The sequence below is a fragment of the Haliaeetus albicilla genome, chromosome 4 (genome assembly GCF_947461875.1).
Source record: "Haliaeetus albicilla chromosome 4, bHalAlb1.1, whole genome shotgun sequence".
Classification (NCBI taxonomy): domain Eukaryota; kingdom Metazoa; phylum Chordata; class Aves; order Accipitriformes; family Accipitridae; genus Haliaeetus; species Haliaeetus albicilla.
In genome coordinates this window covers 49,607,287-49,627,815 of record NC_091486.1, presented here as the reverse complement: position 1 = coordinate 49,627,815, position 20,529 = coordinate 49,607,287, and the positions used below count along the sequence as shown (strand labels likewise).

General features: G+C 47.7%; 1 protein-coding gene across 4 annotated transcripts in view; it reads left to right on the top strand.

Annotated features, from left to right (window-relative positions):
* Positions 1–20,529, top strand: part of PIK3CD (phosphatidylinositol-4,5-bisphosphate 3-kinase catalytic subunit delta) — a 57,469-nt gene that overhangs the window by 23,461 nt on the left and 13,479 nt on the right. The window contains exons 1-9 of one of the 4 annotated variants that reach the window (XM_069782564.1): positions 4,735–4,790; positions 12,926–12,999; positions 13,371–13,534; positions 15,037–15,265; positions 15,675–15,904; positions 16,756–16,935; positions 17,582–17,731; positions 18,054–18,143; positions 19,391–19,612. In XM_069782564.1, coding sequence (XP_069638665.1) covers positions 13,394–13,534; positions 15,037–15,265; positions 15,675–15,904; positions 16,756–16,935; positions 17,582–17,731; positions 18,054–18,143; positions 19,391–19,612 — 1,242 coding nt within the window. In that variant the 5' untranslated portion in view covers positions 4,735–4,790; positions 12,926–12,999; positions 13,371–13,393. Of the gene's footprint in view, positions 1–4,734; positions 4,791–12,368; positions 12,601–12,925; positions 13,000–13,370; positions 13,535–15,036; positions 15,266–15,674; positions 15,905–16,755; positions 16,936–17,581; positions 17,732–18,053; positions 18,144–19,390; positions 19,613–20,529 lie in introns of those variants that run through there. The other 3 variants (XM_069782565.1, XM_069782563.1, XM_069782566.1) reach the window with 3 other exon arrangements.

Genomic DNA, 20,529 nt, shown 5'->3' with positions numbered 1-20,529 from the left:
AAGTTTAGGAGTTTTTGGATCTGCAGTTGGTTTAGACTAGTCAACATTTTCCCTAGAGCACTAGCACTGATTTTCAAAGTGGTGAAGGTCTAGTCTTCCCCTCGTTATTTATGTTGTGTCCTACTTGAATAAACATCTGTAAAATATAGCAGCATTAAGCTGTTTATGAAGTTCATGGTAATTGGTAAGGCTGTGGCAGCTCTGACTATTTGGAGATGGAGAACTGGAAAGTTCAAAATACAAAAATGAATGTGTACAGCAGTTGGAGGCTGTAAGGTGCAGTTAAAATACTTAGTATAATTTATCCTAATTTCCCTTCAGTGTGCACATGGCTTGCTTGCAAGAGAGCCTAGGGGCCCCAAATGCATATATGTGTTTAAATAAATCCCAACAAAGAATGAAAAGCCTGTAGCAGTGTAGCATTATGCTGTAGCACAGATGCCCTTTGTGCAAGATGCAAAAAGAAACTAATGTTCAAATCTTGAAGCACTGTTTGGTTTGGCCATAGGCGTTTCTCACCGAAGAATGTATCCCGTGGCTGTACTTACACAGGTGAACTCTGCTGCTCACCTCTGTGATAGCCGGCGTGGATCAGTGTTGTACGCTTCATGTGGCTGTGATCCTATTTCAGATCTTGTTGCCAAAAAAAAACCTCTTTTGACTTTTAAATAAGAGCAAGTTACCAGCTGTATTTGCAGACCAACTGCATAGCTGAAGCAAAAGCGCGGTTTCCCGCCTGTTGAGTAGTGTTAACCACATGGAGCAAATAGTTTCAACTCTTCTAAAACTGCTCTAGCTTCCTGTTTGCTTTGTGGTGCAATTAAATGTGGTGAGTTTGGTGGGGTTTAGTTTGTTTGTTTACCCTGTACCACAGTAAGTGGAGAATAAGAGGGGCTGCTTCTAGCTTTGCCTGCAGAAGTGGTCAATACAGCTCCACAAATGTTATTGTTTACTAAAATTGCCAACATCTAGGTGGGTTGGGGCCCAGGAGGGCAGCCACGGTGTTTTTCTCTCCAGGTGCCCCACTGGCAGTTGAAAGCGTTTTTGCCAGGCAATCCTATAAATACCAAGGCACTGTGGTTACATTACTTGCTCGTTGTCATCCTCCTCCTCTTTCTCCCTCTTCCGTTTTCCTCCAGAAGCTGACCAGCTGTCTCATCTAGGCTATGAACATCGGCTCAGTTTCTCAGGCAGCAAACTGGTGTAGAGAAGGGATTTGGAAGGGAGATGGTTAGGAGCTGTACAGCCAGTGTTTCCAACCATGGCCATTTGTAAAGGGCTGCCGAGACGGTAAGCAGATGGGCAAGAATGGTGTACCTGGAGCAGCGAAGAGAGGAAACAACCTGAAAAAAGATGTGAGGATAAATGCCAAGAGGTCGAGCTATGAAAGACTGATAATTAAGACTAAGGGCTCAGAAAAGCCTTTGTTGAAGAAAAGGGACATAAAAAGAAGGTATTCGTGTGAGTAGTCATTGTAAGTGGGGTACAGCCAAAAGATGAAAAGAAAATCGCATTTTAGATTTGGCTTTGGTAAATATATAATAGACAGTAGCCCTTAACCTTAGCGTAGCACTGCAGGGTTTTTATCCCCATCTGTAGGGAGTCTCCCCTCTCTCCTGTGAGCTATGGGCACTCCTTATCCTGCAAAGACTTGTACCATGAGCCAGCAGTTACGTGACGCAGAATGTCTGAAAACTCATCATCCCTTTCCTCCTGTCCATTTGTCTTTCTACTGTCTACAGTTTTATGCTAACCCTGGGTAGTCCCAGTGCATGTCCTTTATAATGCGGTCTGAGAGAACATCCCTTCTTGTTTTCAAGTGCGTTCATTTATGCATGGCAAATACTAATTTTTTAAATGAAAGTCAGTTTGTGTTATCCAACAACTACGTCGACATCAGTTTTAGATAGCAATTTTTCCTCTTTGCCTGATGCTTAGCTGGAGTCAAGCCGTAGTTGCAGCACTGTGCCCTATTTGTTGTTATTGCAGGGCTCTTAACTGGGGACAGAGATGCTGTGTCTCCGTGGGAGAGATTAGCCCCTGCAATTATACAAAAAGTGACCGTTGTTCCCTCCTCCCCACCATCCCGGTGAGTCCTGCATAAAACTTGGATCACGGTGCGACAGTCGTGAATCCTAGGCTGGGGTCTGCTCTGTCTGCCAAGCAGGACACGGCTGACCCCCTGACTCAGCAGGACCGTGGAATCGTGTTTCTTGCAAATTCACCAGAGGAAGTGGCACGGAGCACGTGCCTGCTGCATGGCGAGGGAACTTAAGAGCCGAGAATACAAAATCAACCTTTCAGGGTTTTCTGAACAACTCTGGGTAAATTTATACCGGATTGGTGTGGAGTGGAGATAGTCTTTTTGAAGTGGCATGCCTAGCACATACCTAATATTGGATGCGTTTGAAATAATGCCGCGCAGGTGCCACTGGCCCTTCTTACCAGTGTTTTCTTCAAACCTGTTAGCACTGTTTTGCTCTCAGTAATGCAGAGGAAAAACAACTAACTGACCTTTCCCTTCTGTTCTTCCTGGAGGTCTCGGGTCTTTAATCTAGCAGGTTGCAACTATTTTCTGACTTTCAGTTCCTTTTTCCCTTTGGTTTCTGTTGTCCGGTTTCTCACAGGCCGTGTGGGCAAATGTCCTGTGAGTGTTCAATACGGTCCTATATGTGAAACTTGGAGATGATGAATAGAAAAGCTGTTGAAAAGGAAAAAAAATAGCAGAACAGAAACCAGAATTCCTGTAAACAGTCTGTTAAAAATATCTTCAGCACATGTCAGGGCCAATGATTTAAAATAGAGAGTTTCTGAGCTTTAAAAGGTCACATTAAGACATGATAGTAGATTCAAATGGAGTTGAAGAACGAATGTTTCAACAGTCATATTTTGTACTGATGGTAAGATATCTGTGTTGCCAACTAGTAATGTTCAGGGGAAAAAAATGAGTCAGATTGCAAGAATAATGAGCTTTTCTTGGATTATAACATGGAAAAAAAAAAAAAAAGAATTTATACCTTAATCACATGCCTCTGGTAGTAGAAGCTTTAGGAAAAATGGTGGCTCTGGGAGTCATAAAATTGCAGGACCCGTTGGGACAACGTGCTAACGCTAACCGTGTCCTATACCAAAATTGTTTGTTTCTACGTGTGGGAGTGAAATAATTAAAAGCGCAAATCTGGGTTCACAATCTCCTATTATTCGTGACCCAAAGCACGGTGGGCACTTCTCGAGTGCAAGAGGAGATGTGTGAAAAGAGAGATGATTTTTTTTGTCAAATGAGCAAATGGTCTTTGGGTATCTAATTGCTGCTGCAAATTTAATAAGGCAGAGGAGAGTGAGTGGTTTTTAACACTGGAAACCATCCTTATCCCCATCTACTGCTTCTATGGAACCACCAAAACTTCCCTCGATGGGTCAGAGAGATCCTCTGTGCAAAAGGGTGAAATTTAGTCGATGTTCATAGCCTGGATGAGACAGCTGGTCAGCTTTTGGAGGAAAAAGGAACAGGCGGAGAAAGAGAAGGAGGAGGAGGATGACAACACCCCGTGGGGTGTCGGAGAAGCTGACCCTTGTGGCACTTTGGGGCTCCGGAGGGGTGGACCCTCGCACAACGGTTTGGTGCCCGCGTGGGTTTCCCCTGCGGCCAACGGACCTGTACAAGGGGTCGGGGGAGGAAAAACAATAAAAAACCCTAAACAAAAAGAAGGGTAGAGAGCCTGTATGTCCTCGGTATCCAGCGTACCAGGTGAAACACCAGGCACGTGACAACCGATCGCCGCCCTGCTCCCACCTTGGGCCTCACGGGCTCCTTGCCCATCTCGGAGATGTTGCTTCTTGTTCCCCAAATCATTTGACTCTCTTTTGGGGATTTGGGGTCCTCCCCATCCTTATCGCCCGAAAGTTTTCCAGCGGAAGGAAGAGCAGTCACGCGGTTGAGGTTGCCGAAGGAGCCCTTCCCAGGGTAGAAGTGAATCCCAAACCATTTTAAATCTCCGATGGGAGTAGTTTTACCGCGTACGTGTGGATTTAGGGCCTACCTTCACCCCCGTGCCCTATAGTTATTCCGTCAGCAGTAACGGAGCTACGGTCCGGCGTTACCGGCAGCGTGTCCCCGCTGCGTGCGGGACGTCAGCTGCGTCAGGACGGTGGCAGCCATGTAACGCTTTGGCCATTTTCTGCGCTTGGCTGCCGGGATTGATTTCTCCGGGGGGTGGGTGTTGCATCGCCGTGCAACTGCCCCCCCCTTTACCGGTCGCACGACGCCCCGTCCCCGCCGCTGCAGGGGTTACGGCTGCGTCTACAGCTCGACACGGTTACCGGGACCCGGTGCAGAACGCCTGGACCGGGATCACCGCTGCACCGAGGTGCAGGGGTTGAAGGTGCAGGGCTTCTCTTGCACGCCGCGACCGGTGCAGGGGGGGCGGCGGCGGGGGGGGCGCGCGCCCGCTCGCCGGTAGCGCGCGCCTGCTGGCTCGCCGGGGGCGCGGGTGGGCGGCGCGCGGGCGGGCCCCCCCCCTTTTTTTTTTTTTTTTTTTTTTTTTTTTCCTGTGTTGCAGCCGGTGCCCGAGCTCGCCGGCGGCGCGCGGGCGGGCCTTTCTTTTTTTTTTTTTTCTTTTTTTCTTGGTTTTTTTTTTTTTTTTTTTTTTTTTTTTAGCTTTTGGCAGACGGTGCCTCAAAGCGCGCGCGCCGGCAGCCGGGGCGGTGCCGGTTTAACCGGGGCGGGGGGGTGGGGGGGGCGCGCCGGGGAGCCCGGCAGCCCCGGCCGCCGCGGCGTGAGGAGAGCGCAGGTGAGCGGTGGGCCTGGGATTGGGGCGGTGGGGGTACGGGGAGAGGGGGGGCCGGGAGGAGCGGCTGCCTGATCCCGGGCTTGGGGGGGGGCTGACCCCCCCAAACCCGCCTCCCGGGGGTCTTTGCACAGGGTCCCCGCGGCTGGTGGGGTGCCTGTCCCCCCCCGCGTCTCGTCCTGCGTGTGTCTCCGTGCCTCATTAATTACTCCTCGGGCTCCTTTAACCAGCTTGCGCGTGTTTTTCTTAAGAAAAAGCACTTCTGCTTCGTGAAAACGGGGTGGTTTAAGATTCCTGCGAGTCAGATGTAGGTTTTGGGGGGGGGGGTCAGCCCTTGAAGCCGTGTCCCCCACACACCGCAGGAGCAGATGTGCTGGCAGCAGACCCCCCCTCGCTTCCCAAGGCGGGCGGGCGGCAGCGGTCTCTCTATTTTGGCCCGGAATGGGACGGTAACCGCTGGTGTCACCTGCTAGGGCTTCTGCTTGGCCTTTTCCCAGAAGCTTTGGCGCTCGCCACCGCGTCGCTGCCATTAAGAGTCACCCAGAGATTTCGTGCGCCCTTGGCAACACCTGGCCGTCCGTCTGTCTGTCCCTGCTTCGACGTTGGGGTTGTGCTGCCTGGGCTCGCCGCGAACGGCGGTGTGCGTTTCTGCTGTGGGTTAGCTTTGGGTTGCGTGTTTTGGCCGGGCGTGAGGAAGCCTCTAAAGAGGGTCTCTTAACGCTTAAGCACGGCGTGCTGTATGTGCTCGAGATGGGAACCTGAAGGTAAAGAAAGCTGAGCGTAGCGGTAGAGGGCCATTAGAAGCGTGTGGGTTATTTTTTGTTTTTATCAGCAAGATGCACTGGGGTTCCTGGTGTCCGCTCGTGGAGGCAGTTGAAAAAGGCTAATTTTGGCAACATCTTCAGCTAGAAGCTTTCATTTATCACAATCTCCTCCAACTCCCAGACTATGCCCGTGTTAGTAGTAACAGCAAGAGTGCAAAGATCCCAAATCACTTTGCCAGCATTTAAGAATTGTGGCATTCTTTGTGAGATACGCTTGTGCACATGAGAAAACTGAAACACAGAGGAGTTAATTGTTTGAAGTCACACATCAAACAATTGTCAGGGTTGGGAATGGAACTTTGCAAGTTGTCAGTTTTCAAGCTCTTGCTTTAACCACTAAATACACTGTTTCCCACTAGATGCTTCCTCAGACAGTACTGAAAGCATAGTTGATTGACTGTGAACTTGCCTAAAAGGCTGCTTCATAGTTTCCACCAGAGCAGGGCTCTTGAGTCCTCCCATCAGACACTTTTCTTACTCCCTGGTGTTCCTCTGCCTCTCTCTAGGGATACTGTTTTACTTCCAGAATGAGGTATGGCTTTACGTTTCCATTTCTCTGAAGCTGCTTTACCTGCGCTCCTCTTTCCCTCCCTCTGGCTATTACTTGTGGTTGGATCTAAGGTCCTGCTGAGCTTGAATGATGGTGTATCACTGATGCTTTCTCTAGTTGCTCTGGAGCTGGGAGCCCCACGAAACTGCAGCCTGTTTTTATCACCATGTGTACATTCCCTTTCCTATCTCTCTCCTTGCTGACAACCCCTTTTATCATCAGCCCTGCACACAAACAAGGTTAGCTCCAGTTCAGATTACATTAGTGTAGTTCTGCTTCCCATTACTTTTCTCTGTGAGCCTGTTTTATGGGAGTGTGCATGTGTAAGGCAGGCACTGAGCAATATAAATGCTCAAAGTAAAGGAGCCTTTATTTCATAAAGGGAAGGGTACAAGCCAAGGGGTTCTTTGGATCCAGTGTTTGTTCAAAGCCTGATCCTTGTAGTCTCTACATAGCTAGAACACTTCCTTGGAAGGTGGAAAAATCCATGGTTCTTCACTGACATCTTGATGCACGGAAGATGCTGATTTTGGTATGTAAATACGGGTTTGTATCAGCCCTTCTGGCAAGGTAGGGGCATGCTCTGTAGTGTTTTAGAGGCCTGAAGAGCTAGGTGTGTGCATTTTCATCTCTTGCCCAGTTATCCTAGGCAGATTCCATTGTATGTCTACCTCAGTCTACTGATTTGTGTAAGCACAGTAGCGATTTGTCAGGGGCTTAGAAATCTCTAATAAAAGGCATTACTGAACCACTGTAACTATGTGTATGCTATGTAGAGTTGGATGAACAACAAACTACTGTTGAAAGAACAAATTGGTGCAGGGAATTGTGTGGCAGGACATAAGAGATCAGTGGACAAAACAGAAGCTGATAATATGCAAAAGCCTTTATTTGGTTTTTATATTTGGTAGAGGTAGAAGTCTTATTATGGTAAACTAAATAAAGGAGATTAGAACATTCTGAACTAGGGTTTGAGGAAATGAACCCTGAAATACAAAAGCATTGATTTTAGGGGTTGATCAGTACTTGAATGCTTCTCCACACCTTTTCGAGGGATCCTAGGTTTTTTCCTACCTAGTTCATGGGCCAGGTCTTACACTTGTCTGTATGCGTTGAAGGAGGAACCAGAGACAATTAGAGCTTTGGTGCAACACTGTCACAGGAACTGAAGGAGAGCAATGATGGCCTGACAGCACAGTTGGGACACCGATCCATATTTTACAGAAACCTTAATGGAAGTTGTAAAGGAAATATTTCATTGATATGACAGCAAAATCTATCCTATTAATGCCACCTCCAAAATGATGTTAGCAGGTATTCGAGAAGGCATCAAAGCCATTCTTCTGGCATAAAAGGCTGCTGCTAGCTGAATGTCCAGGCTCAGAGTTGCCCTTGGTGGCAGTCTGCAGGAGATGTGTGAGTTCTCAGTCCAGCTTGCTGTGGATCCTGTAGGCTGGCTAGAGCATCAAGTCTGATCCGCTGCATTGAATGAAAGTCCCTGCTCATTTGGGTGAATGGGGCAGCACAGCAGACGCTTGCACCTCTGCAGGCTGGCAGTCCCTGAGGCTGTGTTTCTAGCACTTCTCACCAGCATGTGTTCATTTTTAGATAAATAAAGAGCTAGGTTGTCAATACTTGTTCAGCAGGCAGAGCTGCAAAGGCCAGTCTTACTATGAGCTTCTGTTGGTTGCACCCACATCATGGGACTGGAGCCTGAATCAGGATTTTTTTAATGTTACGCCACAAGGGAAGCAGATACAGCATGTTTCTTCTGTGTGATTAAGTGGCTGGCACCGGGGTGTGAGTATCCAGCTAGCCCTGCGAGGCGGGAGTCCCTCTACAAAAATCCCAGATATGGTCACAGTTTGACACACCTGCTACGGGAGTTTTCCCAGTCTGTTCTTGGAGGGGAATTTGTGGGTTAATTTTACAGTCTATCAATGCTCAAATGACATGCCTGCAGCATATAGTGGACCTGTTTTACCCTGTGATCCCCACCAAAAAAAGCAAGCCCAAGCTTTAAAACACTTTCTGAACACTCACCGAAATGGGTCTTTGTCTATGAAAGCTTAGGGTTGGTTCAAATCTGCCAAGTGTATTGATTCTGTGGTAAAGGCATGTCAAGCACATGTGTACATAAAAATTCCCGTGGTCTCCTCCCCCAGCTAAGTTGATGCCTGCAATGAAAGTGACTTCCTGCTGTCTCCCACGCGACACATCACCTGTGAGCTCTGTGCCACTCATTTCTTATAAACTTGAAAGGTATTTTTGTAGTCCTGGGGTTTAGTAATTTTGTAATCTGTTTGTGGGCGTTAGAGCTTCCGTGTCTGTCTAACCCTGCAGCCTCACAGAGGTTTGTGGAACGCTGCTCCATGGGTGATCTTGCTAGCTTGCTGCCTTTTTTTTTTTTCTTTCTTTTTTTTTTTTTCCTCCCCTCTTGATAGCAGTTGTATGTTGTAAACACCAGAGCTGTGGTTGATAAACTTCATAAAAAGAGATTTGTGTTAGAGTGTTTTATGTTGACTGCTGAGTTGTTAAATATTGACTGGGTAATTTCAAATGTGTCTATTACACTCTGCATAAATCCGCCTTTACGTGCAACTCTGTATTCCTCAGGGTGTGTGAACCCAAAACATATGTTACCTCCTATTAGTGATCTGGTGCCTGTATTTGTTACATGGAATCCAGTAACATCGGGGTTTTATGTTCTGTCCTGGCAGGCTAGTGCATGGACTAGTCCCATGTGCCTGTCATCTCTCCTGTTTGCAAAAGATACACATTTATTACCTTCACATTAATTAGTGCAAGGGGAAACTTTAAGGAGGGCAAAGCAGCCTGTAGCTTTCCTGCAGAATAATGAATTGAGGCAAAGAGGGGGAGAGAAAGTTGAGGACTTGACTTCATCTGAAACCTGGAATTTTGTCTCATGTTTATTTTCTTCCACCTCTTTTCTGGCCAGTGATGAAGAGGTCTGGGCACTGTAAGATGGGTTCACTGCCCATATGACTCTCAGTAATGAAGTGATTAGTACCAATGGATGCATCTTTCCTGATTGCTCCCCTAGGAAATGACTCCACATCTCAAAATTACCGAGGGATTAGGAAGCAATTGTCCGTTACTAGGAGTTTTTGCTGCTTGTTGGGCTGGTCTGAACCAGAGGCAGGGGTCAATGTGGAATGGGTCCATATGTGTTTCATTCGTAGTTCCCTGAGAAAGTCTGTCTTGCACAGACTTTTACTTCCCCCTTACAACAATATTCCACAGAACAGAAATACATGTGAAAAGGGGAGTACACTTGAATTCTCTGGGAACTGTGGGGAATAGCTTTGTGTTTGGACCCATGGAAATCTATTGTTGGGTGCGTGCTTGATGCTTTGTGACCTGCGTTGTGTGACGGCACGCATTTGTCTTCCTCTTGCACGCTCTGAGAAGTCCAAAGCGATACTGTGCTCTGCAGTTTGAGAGCTTGTTTATTTGCAGCTGTGATGGCCCCACAGCTGTGATGGCAGTCACAGCCCATGCTGTACATCAGCCAGTTCACGCACTGCTAGTCCCACTGCTGGGCTCTCCCATTGGGCTGTGGCTGGTCACTCCTTACCTTTTCTTAGCAAGACCTGATGTTCCCATCAAGTGTGCTTGCTTCTTTTTGGGAAAAGATCTTCCATTACTGCCTCCCTGTGGGATAGGAAGAATAGTTCTTTCTTAGGGCAGCGGGGTCCCTGCCCGTCTCAGGAAACAACAGAATAACATTTTGAGGAAACTGCATCTTGTTTTCGTGTGCTCAGCTATGCCAGCAGCACTGCCAACGAGACGCTGCCCCTGCAACTGCTGCCTGTGCAATACCCTTTCCTGGAGTTGGTACAATTGCGTGGCTGGTAGACAGCCTTTACAGCACATGATCTTGGGTGTCCTGCCCAAGCAAGTACATACCATGGGGCAGTTTTTAGGTTAGGCTTGTGTACAAGCAGGCCCAGAGGAAAATTGGTGCCAGAGATGAATGAAGGAGGTATGTGAGGCCCTGCGGTTTCCTCAAATGTTCTGTGCATACCTCCAGTTCAGGGGCTACATGAAGTTCTTGGAGCAATATACTTGGCCCTCACGTCTTTAGCTTGGGTGTACGTGTTGTTGTGGCTTGTTTGGCCACCGAAACAGATCAGCTGGCCGGCCAGTCTTGAGGTATATCTCTCTTGGATGGAGTGTATGTACGCGCCAACTGCAGACCAAGAGCTTTGTGCGTTCTGGTTGTCTGTTCTCCCCCTTAGCCCCTGGGGTGCCAAGAACCACGTGCGTCCTGTCCTGATAAACTGTCTGGGCATTTTGGGAGTGAGAAGGCAGCAGTGTACCTGCCTTGCACTTGAAACAAGTGTTTGAGGGTTGTGGGAGATGGTGGCTGGTGGGGGAGGAAGAAGTATTATAGGAAGATGTAAGTGGGGTAATGTGGAAGTATTCTAGCAAGAAGAAGTTTTGGGGTATATTACAGTCAGAAGGGTGAGGACGGGAAGCGTCTTATGATAGAAAGTAGGTGGCTACAGCCTGGTGTTGATAAGCAGGGGTCTTTGATAGCCTGTGTGCCTGCTTGAGGTTGGTTCCGTGGGTTTGCATCCCGCTAAAACACAAACTTCTGTCTCACCCTTGCTTGCCCTAGCTTTGAGAAATATGCAAGTTGTGCGGCAAATTAATTTCTGTCAAGCGTGGGTTGATGAACTTGAACCTCAGGCTACCAGACCTACAGGTCAGAACCCTACCACAATATGGGATTTTTAACAATAATCTGTCTATCCACCAGGATGAAAGTCTGAGATGATGCTGGGGCTTTTAAAAATTGACAGCTGCTATGGGGAATCCTTTTTTTAAAGACTGCTGCAGTGAAAGACAAAGAGTATATCTCAAACAACCCCAGTAGCATAAAATTCCAACAAAAAGGAGCGATGCTGCATTTGGCTAGTCACAAATGGCAAAATGACCCAGAGAAAAGGGAATTGTAATTGCTTTTACTCATGAGGTCAAGATAGTGCAAACAAGGTTACAGCCTGGAGAACTCTGTTCCAATTTCCCAAGGCAAAAGGGAAGATGAAGGTGGGGTGGTGCAGGAGTATTAATCTATGCAGAGCTCGCTTTGTGTTAAAACTGTCACTCAGGTTCCGATCTAAGGTCCAAGGAGCAGAGCGTTCTGAATTTAGCAATGGGAAGGGGAGAAGCTTGGTAAACGAAGTATTAAAAATAGTGCAAGTCCAGAGTTATCCTTGCTTTGGCATACCCACTCCAGGTTCTGTTGGAAAAATCCCTCTACACTGGGAGATAATCAGTGAGTTTGGAAAGACAAGGTATTGAGCAACTTGAACTTGACATTGTAGTGCTAATAGCTTACGTGCTTCATATCTGATAGGATGTGGCATCAGGTAGAAATCCTCAGCAGAAGGAAGCAGTTCGGCCATTGTTGTGTCTTCCATCTCTGCTGGTCAGCAGAGTCCTGGTAGTTTGCTGCTCTTGTTGCCATTGGGAAAGGCTGAGGTAGCAGACATTCTAGAAACTTGCAGGTTTTATGGTTAATGAGCAGAAGACACGGCAAACTTGTTTTGCTTTATTCAAACTTGTAAACCTTGCCTCCTCCTCCTCCTCCTTTTACTTCCCTCCCTCTTCAGGCACATGGGTGGTTTTGTGGTGTCTGTATCCGGTCTCTGTGTGATACAGCATGTGCGCTGAGGAAGCAGGACAGATAAAACATAGCTCATATTTCTGGGAATCCTTACCTCAATGCTGATGGGGAAGTGTTGTGCTCCCAGGCACTGGCAGATAAGATGCTGGGCTTCTTGTCATACTGAAGCATAGGGCTGGCTCATGAGAAGCTGCCAGCAGGACTTCATGATTTGGGAGACCCAAATCTTCAGCAGCACGTTGCTCTGTTTCTTTCTAAGTTTGTACGCCGTCCGACAGCTGCAAAGCCATGTTTTAAGTTGTGAATGAGCAAATTTTGTACTAGTTTCATGGGCTGAGGATAAGCGACACTTAGAATTGCTCAAGGCGCGTGCAGGGCTGAATTTAGAACCAGCAAAGAGTCACGCTGGCGGGAGGCTGCAGTCTTGGTTTCCACAGCGGCTACGTGCTATGGCTATGTGAGCACCCTGCAGGCTGTACTCCTGGCGTGTTTCTCTGCTGACCTGGTGGAAAAACTCTGGTAAGCCCGAGGGAATTCAGCTGAGCTGGTTTCTCTGCTGAGGTGGTCGAAGAGAATTGGGTAGAGCCACTTATCTGTCTATTGCTAGGAGCTAATGCTAACAGTTCCAAGCTCTTCCTGCACGTGGGGACACCACATTCTGCTGCCTGTCATCTGTGGAGGAAACTGGAGTTTTATACTGCTCTACTACTTTGCTTGTGGCCAAAGGGATGGACCGTGAGGGTTTCTCTGACTTTGGTATTACATGTCTTTAAGAAAGAAAAGGTATGACGGGCTTCTGGTGCGTGCTTTTTGTTTGAGCTGTTCATGTGTGCGCTTACCCTGTGCTTGAAAGCAACAGTTTGTACCTGATAGCATTCAGATTCTTTTTCTCTTCGTGTTCTTTGGAGGTACTGAGACGAAATTGTAGAGCCCTGCCAAGTGAAAGGATGCAGGTGGAATTAACAAATCTATTTTGATTGCCTCAGCCTTAGATTTCATTTTTCCTGTACTTGTAGAGGGGGGGATATACAGTGGAGTATTATTTGTTTGTGTGTATAAAAATGCATGCGTACTCAGAACCAGCAACACCTCTTTCTCCCTCTTGCAGACTGGAACTGAGCTCTGGAAAAACAAAGTGGAGCTTGGAGCATGTGGCCTGAGGATTGCCTTACAAAGCCAGGGGTAGGGACTCATTGTTTCTGTTGGCTGTTTGGTTGTAGATGAGCTATCGGGACAAATGCCTTTGTTCTCAAGTGAAGAGAATTCTTTAATTTCTTTGTCAAATGCAGATGTAGATGTTAATCCCAGTCTAGAAGAGATTAAGACAGAGTTGCATTGAAATAGAAGCAAATACTATAGCAAGAAACGCCTCTGTGGCTTAAAGGCACTGGACTGGAAATTTCACTAAGGTGCATATTTTCCTGAGCTATGAGGATATGCTAACCTTCCTTTCTTTGGGTTCTTTTGCACATTAACTTTCTACAGAGCCCAGCACAGATCTGAGGAAATATTATGTAGTCAACAGCAACAGACTTTCTCCCCTTTTCTTGCAGGTGGTAGCTAAGAAGTGAGCAGGATGCCCCCAGGCATTTACTGCCCTATGGAATTCTGGTCCAAGGGGGAAAACCAAAACATCCAGGTGGACTTCCTGCTGCCCACAGGCATATACTTAAACCTCTCTGTGTCCTGCAATGCCAGCTTGGGCACCATCAAGCAGGTAACAGCCTTGTTCCACAGTCTTATCTGCAATCTCCTGGAACGAGGAGTCTGTTCTTGGGGAGCACCTGGGGAAACGCGTTGGGTCTTAACTCAGTGCAAGTTGGGTTTCTTCTGCGTTGCTCTGAGGCAGGTCCTTGTGGCTCACTATGAGAGCTCCTCCTTGGTGACAGCCTCTGCAATCCACTAAACCCATGTCTAGCCGTGGAGACTGCCAGCAACAGGGTGCTGGTGGCGGTGCTAGTGGCGTGAGGCTCAGTCCTCTAGTTGTCCAGCCTTGGGATGAGAATTGGAGTAACTTTGGAGTAAGGGCAGATTTGAGTTCGCGACGTAGGGCTTGTGGATTGTGTGTTCAGTTACTGCTTACCTGAGCCAACCAGTCGCCATGTTGGATTTTTTGTTATAAAAGCTCTTGTGTATGCATATGTAAGTAAGAGAAGTCACCCCCAAATAGTCAAATACAAATGCTGGACTGACTCAAAGCATTCAGGATGCCAGCCCAGTCTTCTCTTGCCTCACAGAAATTGAATACTGAAAATTGGGAACAGTAATGATAGAGAGGATATTTCTTAGTGCTTCATTTGAGGAATAAAATGCTGTGGTGAAACCATATGTAAATGAAATGTAGCTGCTTCCTTGTTTCCCTGGGCAGGAAGCGAGGTTAGGGGAGAGTGAAGGAAAGCAGTGGAAAAGGTTTTCTCTGCAGCAGCAACCTGGCCTAGATGAATCACAGATCACAAGGGACAGAAGCACAGTGCCAGACTGTTCCAAGTTTTCTCATGCTGCAATTTTCGGGTTTAAAAACCCAAACCCGAACCCAACCAAAAAACCCCTAAGTAGAGCTGATTGTTTCCAGCTGTTAAGTTACAGGTCTGTGTTTTACAGCCAGTAGGCACATGGGGTCAGACCAGAGGCCCATCTGCTCTGGAGTTTTGTCTCCTGTAGCAGGCACTTAGGATGAGAGTGAAGAAATGGAATATGAACAGTTGTGTGGAAGTGCCATCCACTGGGAGCGAAGGATCTTTGGATCTGGATAGTGTTGAGAGGACTTGAGAAGAGTTCTTGGCTCTTGTCACAGGTTTCGTGTTACTGGGGGCAAGTTACTTAACCCAGTTTTGCTTCCAGTGGGGGTAATACCTCTATTTCACAAGGCTAGCAGTCAGCAGGTACTTACTGTGAGGTATTTGGGTGGGGGCTATTTAAATACTTAGGCTGAGGGATTTACTTTGCCTGAAACAAATGGCAAGCATGAAAAAAGGAAGTCAATTAAAGGCACTTGCAAATAAATCCACCCAGCAGTTCAGCACAAGTTGGAGCCACCAGACTTGGCTGGAAAAGCAGCCTGTGATTGCAGGTCCAGGAGGGCTGTGAGAAGATTTGGCTGTGCGTTGCCTTCGCTGAACGGTGTATCTCGGGAGAGTGAGGTGGTTGGGTGACGGTAGGAGGAAGATGAGGTTCTGGCAGCGCAGCGCTAACTTTCACCCTGCTGTTGGTCTGGCCCAGGTGGTGTGGAAGCATGCTCAGTATGAGCCGCTGTACCATATGCTCAGTGATCCGGAAGCCTATGTCTTCACGTGCATCAACCAGACAGCCGAACAGCAAGAGTTGGAGGATGAGCAACGGCGGCTTTGTGACATCCAGCCCTTCTTACCAGTGCTGCGGCTCGTGGCTCGAGAAGGAGACAGAGTCAAGAAGGTTATTAACTCCCAGATCAGCCTGCTCATTGGAAAAGGTCGGTTCCCCCGACATCGCTCTCGCCAGGAGTGTGGCAGGGGTGTTGGCTGTAGGTGAAACACGCTTCTGCCCCAGACAGCCTTGCTGCCTGTGGAATAGCGACGGGGCCCTGCTTATGCAGGCAATTAAATTAGCAAGTTTGGTCTCTGGTGGGTCTGGTGAGGGAACAGTGTGTGTGCAGACCCAAGAAGGGTGATCTTTCCTGCTGACAGAGGGCTATAGTAATTGAGTCGGTGCAATTGTACATAGTAAGCGGTTGGTAGTAGCTTGGCTGACCCTTCTCCTTTTGGCCAAATATTAAGTGTGTGTTTAGGAAGACCATTTCACAGACGCTTGATTATGAAAGGCTCATTTTCCCCATTGGGTGCAGATGCTTATTTTGCCTTTCTGTCTTACTCTCCGCTTAGGTTTGCACGAGTTCGACTCTGTGCGGGATCCGGAGGTGAATGATTTCCGCACCAAAATGTGCCAGTTCTGTGAGGAGAGAGCAGCAAAGCGGCAGCAGCTCAGCTGGGCAGCTTGGATGGAGTACAACTTTCCCTTGCAGCTGGAGCCCATGGCCAAAGGCCTTGGGACTGGCCCTCTACATACCCCCACCAAGAACATTTTTGTCAACGTCAAGTTTCAGTCTGGCGGGGTAAAGCACAAACTTTTCTGTGACAATGTTTAACTGGTTTGTGCTTTCCCTTTGGGAACCTTTGGGCATTTGGAGACAGAATAATGTGTGCGTGGACAGTGTTTCCATGTGTTCAGTGTTTCATCTTCATTCTCCAGATTTCTCTGCCTGTGGAGATGGTTGGGAGGCACGCTCTGCGCCTCCAACCAAGGGAGCTGTTCCCCTTCCTGAACATGCGTTGGGTGTACTGGTTAGCTGGTAGCTGAGGTTGCTGCATGTACATGTGGTGGAAGCTTTTTGGTTTTGGGTAGGAGAGGAGCATGGAATCCAATACATGCCTTGTCCTTTTGAAGCCCAAGAGTCTGCTCAGCTCATGCTCAGCATACACTGCTTGCAGGCATCGGTCTGTGTAGCCCATGGGCCCCTGTTCTTGCCTGCTACTCTTGGTTAATGTTATTTTTGCATGTTGTGCCTGGGCATGAAGCAGGAGCCACCCCATGGGAGAAGGGCCTTCCAGAGCAGTGCGTTTGAGCATGGTGACCCTAGCCACCCTCTGCCTTGCTGGTGGAATGACAGTGGGAAGATTTTTAATGACTAGCAACCACATGAACTGGTGATTCTGCTTAAACTGGACTTGAAGTTCCTGATTTCCAGCCTTGCGCTTGTGCTGCTGAAACATGCTCCTGCCCAGTTTGGCAAACATCCCTACTTATTTGCTAATGTGTGGGGGGGGGTAATTCTGCCTTCCTATCCTGCTCTTTATTGTCAGCAACAGGAATGTTGTTACTTATACTGAGCTACTGCTGCTCCTTGTGCTGATTTCAGCCCTTTGCTGGCATTTGACAGTGTATGCTGTATTGTTGGGATTGCAGGAGAGCTTCACTTTCCAGATCTCCCCAAAGGAGTTCCCCATCACGTTAATGAGCTATGCTATCAAGAAGCAGGCTACCGTCTTCCGCCATGAGACAGTGGAGAACCCAGAGGACTACACCCTGCAGGTGAATGGGAAATGTGAATATCTCTATGGGAACTACCCCCTGTACCAGTTCCAGGTGAGCCTTGTGTCTTGCTTTATCAATGACCCTGTTCCCATATGGCCTCGTCTTGCTGGGAGGGTGGATTGAGACCTGTTATCCTCCATCAGGGAGGCAACGCTGTTTACAGGCGTGCAATGCATCAGTGGCAGGACCCGGATGCTAGTTAGGGCAAGGGATACTTCTAGCAACCTAACAGATCCTTACGTTTTTGAGGGCTAGTGATCTAAGCCCGTCCCTGGGTACCAAGTGCTGTGTAAATGGATTTATAGACTATGGTTCTGGAAATGTCTGTTTGCTTGCATGGTGGGCTGGGGGTTCTCCTCCTGAAAGTTGGGCAACTAATCCTGCGTTCCCCTGGCAGGGCAAACTGCTGTTGGGAGTGCTGAATCCCTCTCGGTGTTTTCCCTTAACGCAGCCTTTTAAGTCAGTTGATGAAATGCCAGCTATAAAAGGCACTTCGTATTCTCAGTGCTGGCAATACGAGTCCAGTGAGTTGCGGGTTTATAAAGCAAGAGGAGATAAATTAAAACTGAATTTTGATTGTTGCTGTGTCCTTTCCTTACTCCTTCCACCTGTTTCTGCTTCAGCCAGTTCTGATTTGCATGACTGCTCTTGCCTGCCTGGCTCTTTCATCCATGCTGACTCTCTCCTCTCTTTGCAGTATATTCGCAGCTGCCTGCACCGAGGCCAAACACCCCACCTGACCATGGTACACTCCTCCACTATCATTGCTATGAGAGATGAGCAAACCAACTGTATTGCCAGCCCCCCAAAGATGGCTGCCAAGCCTCCCCCGCTCCCTAAGAAAAAGGTAAAAGGGGACAGTCACCCAGCGGGGTCACCCTCAACTCATCCGTTGATGGAGATGCTGATCTTGTCTGGGAACAGCAGCTGGTTCTCCCTGCCTCTCTCGGGACGGGTTCCTAGCTAGGGTCTAAGAGCTGGGAATTTCCAGGCAGCCTTCCAGCTCCTTCCACAACTTCCCTGGTTGTCACAGACTTCATGCTGCCCACCTGCAAGGCAATGCTCTTTTCTGTTGGAGCAAAAAGCACGTGATGAGAGATGAGGTCTGGGGCTGGCTCGAGAAGTCTTTGTTGCATCTATTTCTGACCGGAACCCTTTTCTCTTTCTAGCCAAACTATAGTTCTCTCTGGTCCTTAGAGCAGTCTTTCTACATTGAGCTGGTGCAAGGCAGCAAGGTCAATGCAGACGAGAGAATGAAGGTAGGTACTGACTCACTTTGGGGTTTTGGTTTTGTGTTTTGGCTTTCCCATTGCATCTGTCTTGTTTGTGTGGTGAGGAAAGCAGAGGCCGACAGCTGGATCTCATGTGATGCTCTATTATGCTTCATTCAGCCTTTGGGCAGTTTCTAAACTGCAGCACAACAGGAAGGGGAAGGGAACTCGCTAAGCAGCGGCCCAGCAGTGCATTCTTAGAAACACTCCCCTGCAGAAGTTTCTGAGTAGCAAACAGAGCTGCTGCCCTGTGGTAATATCGCTTGACAGCAGTGTGGAGGCGCAGGGAAATCTGCAAGAAGCAGAGGAGGGGAAATTCAGCTCGGACAAGAGAGAATGATAGGAGAGGTGGTGACCGGTAAAATTAAGACAGAAAGCATGATGCAGCAAAGCCCTGGGATTTGCAAGCTGCTTGCCATGACGGGGGAGCAGGCGAACGTGGAGAAGGGGAATGACTGCCCTTTGGGAAAGGAAGGAAATGGGGCAAGAATATATCATGTATACAGGTGTTCTGCAGGGCAAGGCTTTATAAAGAAACAGGCAATGAAATAGTTATTTCTTCAGCCCAGTGCCCCATCATTTGCAGGGACCTTCTCCTGGGGAGGACTCCTGTGATTCAGACTAGCCAGCAATACTGTAACAAGAGGTAAAGATGGGGATGAGACTGGCCTATCGGCTGTACAGCAGTCTGGCAGACTGCAAGAGGAGTGCAGATTTGCAGTCAAATGTGCACCCAGCAGCAGCTCACCATTGGCACTGCGCTGCAGGCCTGGTTTTGGGCTCAGCTGTTTGCAGGTGCCCTTCTCCTGGGATGTCGATTTGCCTCCTCTTTGGTATAAGCACTGGCCCAGCTCTTTGGTGTCTGCCTGGTTTTTTCAGCGTGACGGGTTCCTGAGCTTTTGCAGCATCTTGGGGGGCAAGATTTGGTATTTATATAGCCTGGCTTTACAGCATGAAACCTGTAATACTCTTACCAATGGATTACCCAAGCGTTTTGCAATGATTAAGCAGCTCTTGCAAGTCCGCGTGAAGTAAAAAGATAACAATGCCCTTACTGAAGTTGAGTGAAGAGGAAGATTAAGGAACTTAATGTCTCAGTGAATTGGGAGTGGGACAGGAGTAGGCCATCCTCTTCAGGGGAGTGGATGACCTGTCCTATTCCTCTTCTAATCATGTGTCTTCAGCAAACAAGTCCCTGTGGATTCATGGTATTCTCTTACTTCTCCTTCCCTCAGCTGGTCGTGCAAGCAGGTCTCTTTCATGGCAATGAGATGCTGTGCAAGATGGTGTCAAGCTCTGAAGTGAACGTATGCTCAGAGCCAGTGTGGAAGCAGAGGCTGGATTTTGATATTAACATCTGTGATCTTCCCCGTATGGCGCGGCTCTGCTTTGCCCTCTATGCTGTCATCGAGAAGGCAAAGAAGGCACGTTCCACCAAGAAGAAGTCCAAGAAAGCTGTAAGTAAGCCAGCGTGGGTCTGAGCAAGGCTTGCCAGTGCTGGAGGGCACAGGACACGGTTCTGAACCAAATGCCCTTTGCTTGCACAAGAGGACTGTATTAATAAAAGAGCTTACAGAATGATGGCCAGTAACTTTTTCAACAGAACAGGAAACTGAGGAGTGGTTGCCTGTAGGAAAGGTTGTTTAAATGTAATTTCTTGTCCAGGAAGACCATTAAGAAACATACCCAGCATATGAATGCACGTAAAGAGGAATCATTTGTGTTAGTGTCTCTATTTTGCTGTTTTGCAACTTCCTTGTTTTGTAGTTGAGGTTAAACCATCTTCTGTGTTGCATCTTCTTTCTAGTAAGGTCTTTCAGGCAAATCCCCCATGGAGCAAATTAACAGCTAAGAAGGAGGAAGAAAATGAGGAATGTAAACGCTGGTTACAGCAAAGCTTTAGGTGAGGTAAAATAAAGTGCAGAATCTTCAAGGTTACTGTTCCAGATGCTGCAAACTGAGGATAGAAAGCGTTAAATCACTTTGGAAGCTCTTGTTTTGAGCTTCTGAATCAGAGATGTAGTGATATTTCTCACTTTCCTCTATTTGAAAACTTCTAGGCCATTAATAATTCAGTAACTAAAAGTAGATCTAAGTGCAGCCTGTAATTGAATTGCTCGTTTCCCAGTGTTGTAACTTAAGCATGATGCCTCTAGGTCTTTGCATGTGAAGAGTTTTCTTTATGAGCAACAAATGCATTTGTTCCTCTGCAAATTATTGTTTCTGCAGCCACAAAAACGCTGTTACCGTGCTTTAAAGAGAGGATTAGTCATGCCATCTTTACTAGAGTGCAGAGGAATGAGGGGCTGATAAATGTGATCACAGATTTTGGTCTCAGTTCTGCTAGCTTCTTTTCACTGCTGGGAGGTTCACT